This window comes from Sceloporus undulatus, chromosome 3, assembly GCF_019175285.1.
Source record: "Sceloporus undulatus isolate JIND9_A2432 ecotype Alabama chromosome 3, SceUnd_v1.1, whole genome shotgun sequence".
Lineage (NCBI taxonomy): Eukaryota > Metazoa > Chordata > Lepidosauria > Squamata > Phrynosomatidae > Sceloporus > Sceloporus undulatus.
In genome coordinates this window covers 126,670,902-126,684,925 of record NC_056524.1, presented here as the reverse complement: position 1 = coordinate 126,684,925, position 14,024 = coordinate 126,670,902, and the positions used below count along the sequence as shown (strand labels likewise).

Sequence of the window (14,024 nt, the reverse complement as noted above, 5' to 3'; positions counted from 1 at the left end):
TCAGTTCAGAAATAGAATTTTATTTGATGTTGGCCATGCACGTTTTACTAAGAATGGTCATTAACTATAACACTGAAGATTAATGCTCATTTTGCACATAAGATGTGAATGAGAAAATAATGCATTGAATGTAGTGTGATTATTTAAACTTGAAGTTTAGCAAGGCGGATTTTCACACAGTGTCATGGAAAGCTCCTGAAAATAAATTTTGTCCTGCACATTTGCAGCAACAATCTCAGAACACATAGGCCAGTGTTAGCTTGTAATTTGATAAGCTACCATTGCTGAATTTTCAACTTAGAGGATTTCTTTTGTTTTGTTTTTTAAGATTGTGAAAGTGACATAGATTCTGAAACACACGCAAGAATGCATGACCCCCATAAAGATGACATGTCATACCGCAGAGTTGCCTTAATTGAACCCAAGCCTGCTGCAGAGTTCAATCGTTTCTTACCCAGCAAAGCCAAACCCCCAACATATATGCCAGCACCCTTGAGGAAAAGAAGGACAGAGAAGAATGAGGATAACAGAAGAAGCTGGGCAAGTCCTATGTTTACTGAGCCAGATGGAACATTTTCAAGGTATTTGTTTGGTACTTTAAATGCTCCCATTGGGCCAAGGGTTGATACCACAGAAATGTTTGATGCAAACATAACATTGCCTTTGGAGATCAGAAGTGTGATGGGGACATAGATACCGTCTCTGCCTTCTTTTGCAGTTTCTCTTCCCATTTCCTTATATGGTTTGTTTCACCATGGTGGATTTTCACTAATGCTAATCAGATTTCCTCTTAGACATCACACCCTGGGTTTCAAAACTTCATTAATGAGGGAAATCTTGGTTAACACCAATGGAGATGCAATACTAGGCCATAGTTAAAACATACCATGGATTATAAAATGGGATTTTGTCTAGCAGTAGGAGCTCATGCATCTGCAGTATGCTTTTAAGATCGTAAATTTTCTGTTTCTTAACCATAGTTATACCATGAAATAAAGATTTAAGTTTTAGTCTGAGATAGAGGGATTTTTCTTTTTTTTAAAGGAGGTATCCTGTAAGTTTCTGTTTAAAGCTCACTAAAATGATGAATCATTATTGAAACATAACTCACCCTTTGCTCTCTTATGTAACTTGTAATACTGTGTTGCTTTTGGCTCTTCAGGTGGATAATTAAGAGTAAACCTTTTGTTCATTGGCTTCGATTCTAAGATAAGGTTTTTAAATTAAGTAGACTAAAGATTTACAGAAGAAGATTTTCCTGCCCCTCCTTATTGTAAAGCTCTTCCAGAGGGCTGGAGTGGGGCTTCTGGAACAAGGGTATGATGTGTAATGGTCTGCTGAGGGGGTAGAATTGACCACAATTTGGTTAAATTAGTTGTGGGCAACTCTCTCTTCTCTCTTTGCTCAACCACACTTAGATTAAAGCTGGATCCTCTCCCCAAATCCTCCAGAGATTCTTGGGGGAGGCTGCAGGAGGAAAGAAGTGCTAGTAAAATATTCTTAAATTAAGCTTACTATACTATCCCAGCCATTGCCTGTCAACAAAAGAATGTGAGGCAGTAGTCTGCAAGTGTGGTATAGTAGTTTAAGTGTTGGGCTAGGACTCTGGAAACCAAGGTTTGAATCCTCACTCAGCCACGAAAACCACTAGGTGACCTTGGGCAAGTCACACATACTCAGAGGAAGGCAAAGGGAAACCCACTCTGAACAAATCTTGCCAAGAAAATCCCATGATAGGTTCATCTTAGCATCACCATAAGTGACCAACAAAGGTTGCCACATACATAAATAATGCAGTTTTTAAATTGGGTATAAATAAAGTTTTGCTACATTCAAACTTTGAATTATTGTAGCCTTGTTCTCTTCCCCTAGCACGTGTTCTTGTGCCCCAGACATTGTGTAAAACCTTCCTTTTTTCCTGGAGTCTCTTTTTAAAATGGCTACATATTGTACTGGAGCTGATCAAAAGGTGCATTAATTTCATTTTGTTGCTTATCCTAACAGATAAGGGAAATATACTTTTAGATTTCAGTCAGAATAGCAGAACAGAATGTACCATTGCAGATCCCCACAGATGATCTATCAATGTGAAAGTAGCTTGAATTTGGAATTATAATGAGGAAACGACTGAGTGTGAATATGGATATCTTGGTACTATATGTTTTGGTGGAAAGGAGACCAGTCAATTTTATTTTTTATACTTGAAATTCTTCATGCCACCAGAGTGATACTTGTAAATCTGATACTCAAAAGCACCGAGGTGGACCAGAGTTGGTGGGAGGGGGCAACTGTGCTGAAAAATACATTAGTGAAAGTTTATTTCTGAAAATAAAATCTGCCCCCAAGATAGACAGTTTTGGCTTTTGTTATCTCTTTCCTATAATTTTGTTTTGGTCAAAGGAATGTATTGTAAGTGTTAAATAATAACAACCTAGTTACTCTGTTATAGTACTTTTATACTGGAAACTCATTTTAGTCTTTCTTAAATTGAGGCATGTTTGCACAAAATTTTGTCTTGTGTTATTAACAACAAATTGTGTTTGAAAGTATAACTTGACTGGATATTTTGTACAGTCACCAGACAAGAGCTTTGGAGCGAGAGATGGAATGCAAGTCAACAGCCAGTATTCTTTCAGACTTCTCCAACTATTTTGAGGAGGAGGAGGAAGAAGAAGAAAGGACAATAGGCACTCCAGACATTGAAACAGATGACCTTTATGTTCGCAAAATAAATGCTGCAGTGTCAAACGTAAAAGACTCTTCCCATAAGTTTCTTCCTAAGTCTTGGGTTCCAGGGGAAGAATTGCACTGGAAAAAAGCAAAGAGGATATCTTTTTCCAAACAGTGGTATAAGGAGATACAAGGATTCAGGTTTGTCATCTAGCATGCTCCTTTTCCCATGCAACCAAAACTTTTAAAGCACACATTTTAATGGCTGAAATACAGTACCATTCAGTGCATCAGTGAAATCAATGTGCCATTTAATAGAAGCTCTAAGTAAAATCTTCAGTGCTGCTGCTTGTGGAAATTGAATCTTAAATAGCTGTTCTAGTCAGTTTTGACATGCTTCCTCTTCATGTAACAATTATTGAAACTGTGTTTTGAAAAGAATAGTGCACATATTTTTTGTGCCAGAGCTCACAAATTCTTGTGTGTTTTCCCCCTCTTTTCTACTTGTGTACTACTGTGTAGTAAAAGCACAGATTCTGAAGAGGATATTGCAAGAATCCAGCAAAACAGTTGCATCACCAATAACTTGGATAACAGTTGCAGAGAAGACTCAGACTTCATTAAACAAGCAGCTGAATATGCTGCAAAATCATTACTGCAAGTTGGAGAAGAGAAAATTAATTATTCATCTGATCTGCCAAGGTTGCTGGATTTTGCATGAGCTATGCTGTCCTGTATGTGAGGCAGTTGCAGTTTGCTAAAAGTGGAAATGAAAAGTTAGCATGGGAACTTGTCCCTAATTTTTTTTTTAAAAAATGTTGTCCATTATGTGTTGGCTTCATACTGAATTCACCCTACTAAAGTAAACTGGATTTTTGTGTCTGTGCTAGTCCCTGCTGTCATGTCTTCTACAATTGCTGGCATGCTTTGTTTCTGCTCTGAAGTATGGATGTTTTCTTTTGAAAGATGTTGGAGTACAAACCAGCCACATTTCAGTGTTGCAGTGTGTGCGCATTCCAGTTGCAGAATTTATGCCATATATCTGGCCTACATTTCAAGCCTAATTCTCAATGAGCTGGCAAACCTTATTTTGATCTGTACTTCACATCTGTGTAGTGGGCAGCTTACTAGATTATATGCTCTACAGCATATTTCTTTGTAAATATAAGAACCCTTCAAAATAGAAGAATCAGATAAAAAGGTTCTAGTCTAGTTGTCTCCTTCATATGCTAATTTCCAAAATGGACAGAATTCTTGTGTATGAAGAAGCCATTCATGGAAGTCTCACTTGCAGACACTCTACTTATGCTCCCAGGTTTATCATCTTAGTGAGAACTAGGTGTTGTTATCTACTTGTTAATGCAATTCTAATTATTTTTGTGTGTTTTTATATCCCAGTCAGTTTTTATTTCTTCGTGCTCTGCAAAAATATTCTGATGACTACTTGTCTTCTGAAACTAGAACCAAAATTGATCCTGCTTCAGGGCCTAGGCTTGTAACAAGCAGAAAAAATAATTATTTTAGGCCTGGGTCTGATCAAAGGAACAATGAAAATGGAGACTTTTATCCAGATTTGGAGAACGATGATTTGTTTGTTCGCAAGACTGGTGCTTCCCATATGAATCCAGTCATGGTTCAAGATTTTGAGTATTTTAGAAAGTCCTATAACCAAGGCCCTCACTTGGAAGGGGAAATAGTTCTCCAGCCCAGAGATGGTGAAACTGCAATTCCAGACTTAGAAAAAGATGATCTTACAGTCCGCAAAACTCAACCACACAAGAAAGAAGTGCCCTTGTCGGGTGCCCCAGATAGATATCAACCTGCTCTTTTTCCGGATCCATGGAGTCTTCCACCAGAAATTCAGGCCAAATTTCTTTGTTTGCTTGAAAAGACCACCGTGACAGATGAGAGAGGAAGTGGTGGGAAGATCTTATCTCCTTCCTCTCGACAAAAGAAAGATGATATGCTCGTCCGCAAGATTGAGCTGTTAAATGTAGGAATTAATATGCAGACAATTAGCTTTGCTCCAGGAGAGTGCAACAAAGAAGATATGGAGAAATGGGAAGCAATCAGAGAGGCCAGCAAAGTCAGACACAAGAAACGACAAATGGTTGAAAGGTCAGCTCATGGCCATGCATGGATTGTGCTTGTGTTCAGATGTTCTGCAATAAGTTTTGTAATGAAGAGGTGGCATCTTGTTTTCAACCATGCATGTCTTGGTGCGAAACTTCACAGCTTGCTTGTGTTTTGTGTATCATCCCATCAGTTCTTGTGTTGCTTATCTAGCTCATCGACAGTACAAACATCATACTCCTGAAGTTATAGAAATATTTGAACACTGGATTAACCTCCAAGATTATACAAATTGCTTTCAGTAAAGAACAAAAAAACAAACCTTTCTTCTAATAACAAAGACAAGATACTTGGCACTTCTCCCCATTTATGTGTGGATATTCTTGAAAGTACACCTATTTAAGGAGGACTAGTAGCTAAGTAGAAATAAAACATCTATTCCCACCTTTCTGAACCATTCAAAAGATAATAAGAGCAGTGGTCCCCAAACTCTACTCTTTAAGGGGTTTTGGACTTCAGCTCCCAGAATTCCAGACTATTGCCCAACATAGAACACAGTTGGAAGTATAGAGCAATTATATGTAGCATTGAGAGATACCTTTGGCTGAGGGTGGGGCAAATGCATAAATTACCCTCAATCATATTTTTTCCTACCACAGTCTGTGGGTTAGAGCCAAATTTAGCCATGTGCAAAAAGTTTGTTGGAGTAGACCTCTCCACCCTTGTCTCTTCCCATGGTAGCCTCTTCAGTCCCTCCAGAATACATAATGGGTTGCGGTGTGGAAGAAAATGTGGAGTCCCTGAAATCTGTGGTGGGGGTAATTTCTATAATTTTGGCCACCACAACAACTTAATACTTTATTTGTCTCCCCTGTCCTCCCCACCATTTCTTTAACCCCTACCCTTTTCAATATTTTATCCTCTCTACTGTTTCCAAATGCCAATGCAGAAGAACATAGTTGAAGTAACATATTATTGGAGTGAAACAAGTGGTACAATTTCCACTACTTCTTATTTTTTTAGCCCCATCTCTCCAGAATATTGTGGGTACAGATAGATTTATATTAACCACCCCACTGAAATATTAATGGGTAACACTGTCCCAATCCAGGCACTGAAAGCCTGAGGGCAGGGAACTGTCTAACTAAAAGGATTGCATGTACAGTGCTGTGTAAATTTACAGCGCTTCATAAATAAAGGTTAATAATAATAATAATAATATGGGAAGTGTTTACTACCTTTTGAGAAGTTGCTTGAACACTAGTAGGTGTTAAGGTGTCGATTGTTGACAGCACCTGTCTTCATGAAGAGACAATCCTTGGTCAATCTTAATGAAATTTCGTATGTTCGCATGGTAAAATTATTCTAATCTTGAAATACATTCATTCATTTCATTCTGCTTGTATTATTGTTAGTCCTTAAAAGTAAATGTATGTTTTGCAAAGTCAGTACTTCTAATGTGCTGGTTGTGCATGTTTCATTGGAAAACAAGTAACTGCAAGCTAATCAGGTACTTAAGTTTAACACAGTCAATAAATTTAAGGAATAATTTGAATTAAACACTTGAGGCATCCAGTGCCTTAATTTCTCCTCTCTCACATGAGGAATTCTTTGCTGCCAACTAATCTCTTCTCATTTGGCTTCGCAGCTGTGAGTGCCCTGTGCCCATTGAATGACACTCAAAGGTGTGAACTCAATCATTCACCCAACATTTTATACTGTATCTGTTTTAAAATAGTTTTGTAATCATTGTTGCAGAAACAACTACTAAATATAAATTTGGAGTTAATTACTGAGGCTGTTCTAATATGTTAAGCTTCTGATGTGTCTTTTGTATATTTGCTGATATGATGAAATGGGGGGAAATAAGTATACAGAAGCCCTTTGTATTTGCATTTTCAAGCTTCATTTAAGGAAGGTTCATGACTGTGCATGTACTGTGGGTCCATACCAACACCTGCAGAAATAAGTAGGAGTAAGTTGCTAGATATGCTGAGTTTTCCATATCAGAATTAATATGATTCTCCTCAATCTGAATTTTGAGATAGTCATAGGAACATCTTACATTCTTTCTTTAAAAAAAATCATGGTCTTCGTCACTGTGTTTTCCTTAATGTTGTAGTTATCTGTTGCCTATGGTGAAAATAAAATGGGTAATATGAACTTGTTCTGGTTTTCTGACTTTTCTCAGGCTGTTTCAAAAGATTTCTGATGATCATGGGTAAGTTTAATGATAAAAGCATGGCAGAATGTAAGTGCCCTAAAACACACAGTTGATTAACCGTTTAGTCTTATGCATTCAAGCTGGCTGAAGACGTGTGCTTGAGGTGACATGTGCATGCTGCTTTATGCGACAGTGCTTGATGGTTTTGCACAGCAGCTCCAGCAGTTTGTTTAACAGATGCTCCAAATAGCAAAAAAGTTACACATATGTTGAAAGGAATAAAGTGGGCAGCTGTTGAAATTCCAGTGCAGAAGCCTTATGTGTAGCACAATTCACATAGACTTGATGTTAAAGAGTATGATCTCTTTCACACTACACAATTATAGCAGTTTGATACCATTTTAACTACTGTAGTGCTATCCCATGGAATCCAAGGATCTATAGTTTCACAAGGTATTTAGAATTCTCTTCCAGAGTGCATCATGTGCAAATCCCAGGTTTCCCTAGGATGCAGCTATGGCAGTTAAGGTATTATAAAGGTAGAATAATAGAATCATAGAATCGTAGAGTTGGAAGAGACCACAAGGGCCATCCAGTCCAACTCCCTGCCATGCAGGAAGTTTCAATCAAAGCATACCCAACAGATGGCCATCCAGCCTCTGTTTAAAGACGTCCAAGGAGAGAGACTCCACTACACTCCAAGGGAGTGTGTTCCACTCAAACAGCCCTTACTGTCAGAAAGTTCCTCCTCATGTTGAGGAGGAAAGTTCCTTGTCCATTGCTCTGGGTCCTGTTTTCTGGAGCAGCAGAAAACAAGCTTGCTTCCTTCTCAATATGACATCCCTTCAAATATTTAAACAGGGTTATCATCTTCTCTTCTCCAGGCTAAACATCCCCAGCTCCCTAAGTCGTTCCTCAGAGGACATGGTTTCCAGACCTTTCACCATTTTGGTCTCCCTCCTTTGGACATGCTCCAGTTTCTCAATGTCCTTTTTGAATTGTGGTGCCCAGAACTGGACACAGTATTCCAGGTGGGGCCTGACCAGAGCAGAATACAGTGGCACTATTACTTCCCTTGATCTAGACACTATACTTTTATTGGTGCAGCCTAAAATTGCATTGGCCTTTTAGCTGCTGCATCACACTGTTGACTCATGTTCAACTTATGGTCTACTTGGACTCCTAGATCCCTTTGACATGTTGTCTAATTCAGCCAGGTGTCCCCCATCCTATATCTGTGCATTTCATTTTTCCGCCCTTAGGTGTTATTACTGTATTGTGAAAGAGACCTGCAGTTGAATTCTGCTTGAGAAGTCAGGCTGCCCACAAGTAGCTTGAGACACAAGCAGGTAACTTTTTACCAGGGATACTAACAGCTGTGCTAAATAAACAATACATACCTGAGTATAGGCTGTATCTGATTCTGTATCACCAAATTTTCATAAGGTGTTACACTGACATATCAGTGTCATGTGTTCTGTGTTTTCAGCTGCAAGATCCTGTGTAGGTCTTAACTACTTCTAAATGCTTCAAATATTTCCAGTATTTGGGTTTTGCTTGTTTTATATATAGGGAAGCTGACAGTGTGGTTGATGACAAAAACAGCAGCTGCACATCTTAATTCACTCCCTTACTTTCTGTTATATTACACAAAGTGGTAGAATCACATACTATTGTGAGTTTCCATGGCTATCACTGGCTGATGGCAACAGCAATAAGAGGGAAACATTTACTGTTGTGGTGTCAAGACATGGGAAGTTTTACCAAGTCTCACAGGGAAGGATTTGGAGTTAGATTCCTGGCAATAACACTTTGCAGCTGCTGCATAAAAGATGTACACAGTTCACCTGTGAAACAATATGTGAGCAGATTCTCTGAATCTAAAATAGTGGAAAATATGGAGCATGGTTACTATTGAAATGCTGGTTGATGGAGGGCTTTGACATTTACTTTAGATAATGCTATCTTATTGTATGCACGGAATTGTCACTAGGGTGTGGAATGCTGTACTCTAGACTAGAAAATGCATGGACATTTTATAACTTTCCCCCAATCTTGTCTAATGTGTCTTGTGGCTTTTTTTTTTTTTTTTGGCTAATACATTTTGGAAATGGACCAGATTTGTGATAAGTATTCAGATAACTCCATAATAACTGGTTATATGCTGCCAAAATAAGCAAGAGTACTATTGAAGCTTATTGTAGATTATTTCTTAAAGTTGGTTAAAGATAATGGTAAAGATTAAGGTTAATGTATCCAAGTTATTAATTGACTTCCCAAAGAAGGATTTTATTATATGTCATACATTGCTCAGTTGGTTTCTTTTTTAAAAAACAAAAACAAAAAAAGTTTAAAAAAAACTTATTCAATACTCACACACAGACACACACACACACAATAAATGTGTTAAACCTCCTTAAGTTTCTCTCTCTCCACATTAGCCATAGCAATTGCATGATAGCCATAGCACCTGCATGAAAATAACTGGGGGAGAGCATCTGTTCTATCATACACAATATGGTACTAAGTATGTTTACAGAGTAGTAAATCCCACTCAGTTTAATCAGACTTTCTTTCCAGTAAGCATGAATATGAATGCAGTCATCAACTTTTTAGCCTTTGTCCTCATTAATTGTTATTAGGTTTTAAGGTCTGGCCTCATCTGCTTAGGTATTCTGTAGAAAAAAGGATTGAGATAGAAATCTTGTGGGAAAGTTTTTTTTTGAATAACTGGAAATTACCAATAATTCACTTTGGAAATTTACAGATAATTATAAAATTCAGTCTCAACTGTTTTGCATCACTCTAGTACTTTCAAAATGTGGTATGCATATTTCTTTAATTTGAAAGCCTTCCAAACTGAAATCCACTTCTTGCTTAAAATAGAGCCAGGTTTATACCTAGGCAGCACTATTAATCTCTAGTTGCAGAGAGAACCTTTCAACTCTCAAGGAAGTGTGTTACAGGAAACTGACCTTTGCTTTCTTCCATGGTCACAATTTCTTGACCTCAGATTTGGGAATGAGACTTCCAAATCGTGTCAGAGACACTTTAATAGTCTTCTTGTGAAAATAAATATATTCTGTCTATAATCCTTTGAGGTTATGGATGGCATTTGAGTATAAACACCAGAGCACTGACAGTGTCCCAACTCCCATCTTTAATGTTGCTCTATTATTCCTTACTAGTTAGTTCAGCTCCCTTTCCAAAGAGTTGTTCTTTCCATTAAAGAAAATTTGTATCTTTCATATAACAATATGTCTACCCTCAGGAGTAAGTCCTTGAATGATGTCAGCGCAGATGAGCTGCAGACTATCCGCCAACTACGTTATGAAGAGCTGCAGAGAATAAGGACTCAGCTACAAGAACAAGATGAACAGTGGCAAGATGTAAGTAGACTGGAGGCTTGCCTCTTCTTGGCTAGCTACAAATGGTGTGTGTGGGTGTTTCAGGTCACATGTTGACTAATGGCAATCCCATGTATTTCATATGTTTTTCATAGACAAGTAATATGCAAAGGTGTTTTGGTGTTGCCTTTCTCTGAAATGTAGTCTACAGCACCTGGTATTGAGAGCCTGCATGAGAGACCAGGGTTTGAATCTCTGTTTGACTATGGAAACCCACTAAGTGACCTTGGGGAAGTCACACTCTTCCAATCTCAGGAAGGCAAGGGCAAACCCTCTTTGAAAAAAATTCTGACAAGAAAATCTCTGCTAGGCTTACTTTAGGATCACCTTAAGTCAGAAATGATTTGAAGACATACGACAACAACAAACCTGAAATTTCTTGGTGGTCATGAATCCAAGTACTAACCAGGGCTAACTGTGTGGCACTTGAGTCTCGAACTTTCGATCTTGCAGTCAACAGAGTCAGTGTCTGAACCTCTGAGCTACTGCCTCCCACACATCATAGCAAAACAAAAGATAGAGAAGTCCATAAACATTTGTGAAACTCCCTTCTACAGGAGGTTAGGTGGCCTCCTTACTACTGTCCTTCCATTAGCAAACAAAGACCTTTTTATTTAGGCAGGTCTTTGGCTCTTAAATTGTTGCAGCAAATGGAGATTTTAATGGCATGTGTCGTATCTTCATTTTATTATATTTTAAATTTGTTTTAAAACTCTTTTTAACATGTGTTTCTTAAACTGAAATGTGGTTTGATTTTTTTAAAGTTTTGCATTAACATTTTAAAATTGTACTTTACTTTAAATGGTTGTAAGTAGTGTTGAATCCTATTTTGGGAGAAAGCTGAGATATTAATTAACTAACTTCTATTCTAAAGTCTTTGACTGGACTAGATTGTTGACAAAAAGAAGGAAAAGTGTGATTCTAATCAGTGTTTATGAGTATAGAGGTTAGCTGTTCCTCCCAATCCATGTTTTTTTGCTCCCCACTCCCCCCCCCCCCCCCATTTAGTTGCCTCCATATCATGGCTATTACAGAAAATTGCACCTTGGGAAAGTAAAGAGCAATAGGCTTGAAAACTCCCCCCCCCCCCAGACACACCGGCAGTGGAGGAGGAGCTCTGGAGGCTTGAAAGCCCCTGTCATCTGGGCCTCAATCCTAATTAATCTGTAATTGATTTCAGGAATTTATTGACTGCAGCTTTGTAGCTTTTGGAGTTACTCAGAGGTTAGCTCCCCCACTGAAAACTGGAATTAATCAGTGTAACTTCCTGTGAGTTCGTTTCTCATTTGACGATTTTATCCATCAGGTTCTTGGTTTTCTTGCGATGACAGGCAATGTTACTGGATGCTGTTGGCCATTATTTTTCTCTTTTTGTTATTGTCACATTTTTTTGTTGCTGATCATTGGGTTGTGAATCCATTCCTTTTCAGGACCCCATGTATCTCTCCCAACTTGATCCCCATCTGGCCTCTTCCTCTCTCTCAGTTTCCATTCCTCTGTTCTCACTGGAATCGTTGCTCTGCAGCCCCTAAAGCAGCAGCAGTTCATGACCTTTTTCTCTCTAAATCATTTAATCTCCTCACTCTTACTGAAACCTAGCTTCCGGACCACAATATTCTACCTCTGCTTCCCTTTTTTTTTGGTGGACTTTCTTTCACCCACACAAGCTGCTCTGAGGGTAGAGGAGGAGGGAGTTGGCATCTTACGGTCTAATTCCTGCCAGTTTCAAGTTCTATCTTTCCCCCCTAGCTACCATTTCTCTTCATTTGTGTTTCATTCCATTAGACCCTTGTCCTACCCCCACGAGCACAGTTCATCACCTCTTTAACCAGGTTCAAAACTGAGTTAAAGACAATACTGTTCAGGGAAGCATTCCCAGACATTACATGATTGTTATCTAATGTTATTTTAATATGTTGTCTGTCTTATTTTATTGAATGTTAACATGCACTAATTATATTATATTTAATTATTTTTGTAGAATGTACGCCATAGGCAGGTTTATTTTATCTATTTTAATTGATTGTATGAGTACGGCACTGTGTAAATTTACAGCACTTTATAAATAAAGCTTAATAATAATAATGATAATAATAATTGGTGGTGGTACAGGTAAATGAATTCAAAAGGAAAAGTTAAATCCCACCCTATATGGTTGTGGTCCCAGTCCAAATGAGCAAATAAACTTTACATGGTTGTTGTTTATAAAATTAAAACAAGTCTCAAACAGAAAATTGGAAATCAAATTAAAACAAGTCCTGTACAGAAAATCAAATATATTGTCTAGTCCTAAATGCAGTATCTTACCATCTGAATGGAAATAATACAGTAGAATCCCGCAAGTCCTTGCTTCATTATTTCCCTTTTCTGACTTTGCGTTAGGTGGCAAAGTAGTAATCTGTCCCTCTTGTCTCTCTTCAGTCCTCTACTAAATTATTTGAATCAGAATTTAAAACTTGGGCTCTGACAGTTTCCCTCCCTCCCTGCTTTCCCAACAGTCTCAGGTAAGAATGGAACAGTGAGGACCAGTGGCACAATTGTGCTGTATTTAAACCATTTCCACTTTTTGGCAATGCTCTGTTCCCTAACTGTCAAATGAGCAAGAGATGCCTGTATTAAATCTAATTCACCAGGAGACAGAAGAACTCTGGACTGAAGCCAGGGACATTGTCAAGGAGGAATGTAAAAACACACTATCTGTAGCCAAAAAGAAAGTGAAGCCTCAGTGGAAGACAGATGAAACTCTTCATGCAGTTAAGGACAGGCAAGAATGAAAAAGTAAAAGGTGACAGAAACACAGTCAGAATAACTGTACGAATGCAACTATTCAGTGACAGGGTACTATTCAGTAGCAGGAACAAGGAGAACTACTGCAGTGGGCCCTAAGTATCTCCTGGTTCCAGAACCCCTTGTGGATACCAAAATCCATGGATGTTCAAGTTCTGTTATATACAGTGATGTAGTATAAAACATAAAATAGCAGATGAGTTTGCAAGGCCTGAGAAAGGCTGTTAATTGTAGGTTACTTGGAGGTCTCTCATTCACAAGGTGGCCATAAAGTCAAAGTGGAGAGGTCTGCAGGGAAGCATTGGTAGAAAAACAGAGATAATGACATTTTTGTTTCATTGATTCCTTCTTACAAATCCTTTCCCCAGTGTACTCCTTGAGTTCTTTTGGTCTTTTACAGCCTGGTTAGCCATGGCATGTGGAGGCATTTGTAAAGGAAAAGAATAGTCTGAGTAGGAGATATGAGTTGTGTGCGAGGGGTGCATACCACACTGAGTGACATCCCAGAATAGAGGGGTGACACCCAGCCAGTCCCTGGCCCTTTCTGGGTCCCAGGGGCTCCTCCCTGGCCTTTCCAGGAGAGGTGCAGGGCATTTCCCATGCTTCTCAGGTCCCGGGGGCTCCTCCCTGGCCTTTTCATGGGAGGCGCGGGGCATTTCCTGCCTCCTGGGTCCCTTGGGGCTCTTCCCTAGCCCTTCCCAGGGAGCACATGGGGGAATTCCGGCTGATAGCATGTGCTCCTGCTTGTGCTGGAAGTCTTGTACTGGAAGTCCTGCCCCCCACCATGACTGACTGCACCTGGTGACACCAACCTTAGAAACACCACTGGCATGAACAGGGGAATTTTGGGAGTAGTATTTCTAATAGAGTAACTTTTCCAGGCTTTCAACCAAATGCTGTCCTTAGGGCTCTGTCTTTCATCT

The 14,024-nt window shown here is 38.9% G+C and overlaps 1 protein-coding gene across 1 annotated transcript in view; it reads left to right on the top strand.

Annotated features, from left to right (window-relative positions):
- LMO7 (LIM domain 7) overlaps nucleotides 1-14,024 on the top strand; it is a 185,861-nt gene that overhangs the window by 123,088 nt on the left and 48,749 nt on the right. The window contains 6 exon segments of the mRNA XM_042460780.1: nucleotides 329-581; nucleotides 2,575-2,871; nucleotides 3,193-3,372; nucleotides 4,069-4,788; nucleotides 6,935-6,964; nucleotides 10,179-10,296. Coding sequence (XP_042316714.1) covers nucleotides 329-581; nucleotides 2,575-2,871; nucleotides 3,193-3,372; nucleotides 4,069-4,788; nucleotides 6,935-6,964; nucleotides 10,179-10,296 — 1,598 coding nt within the window.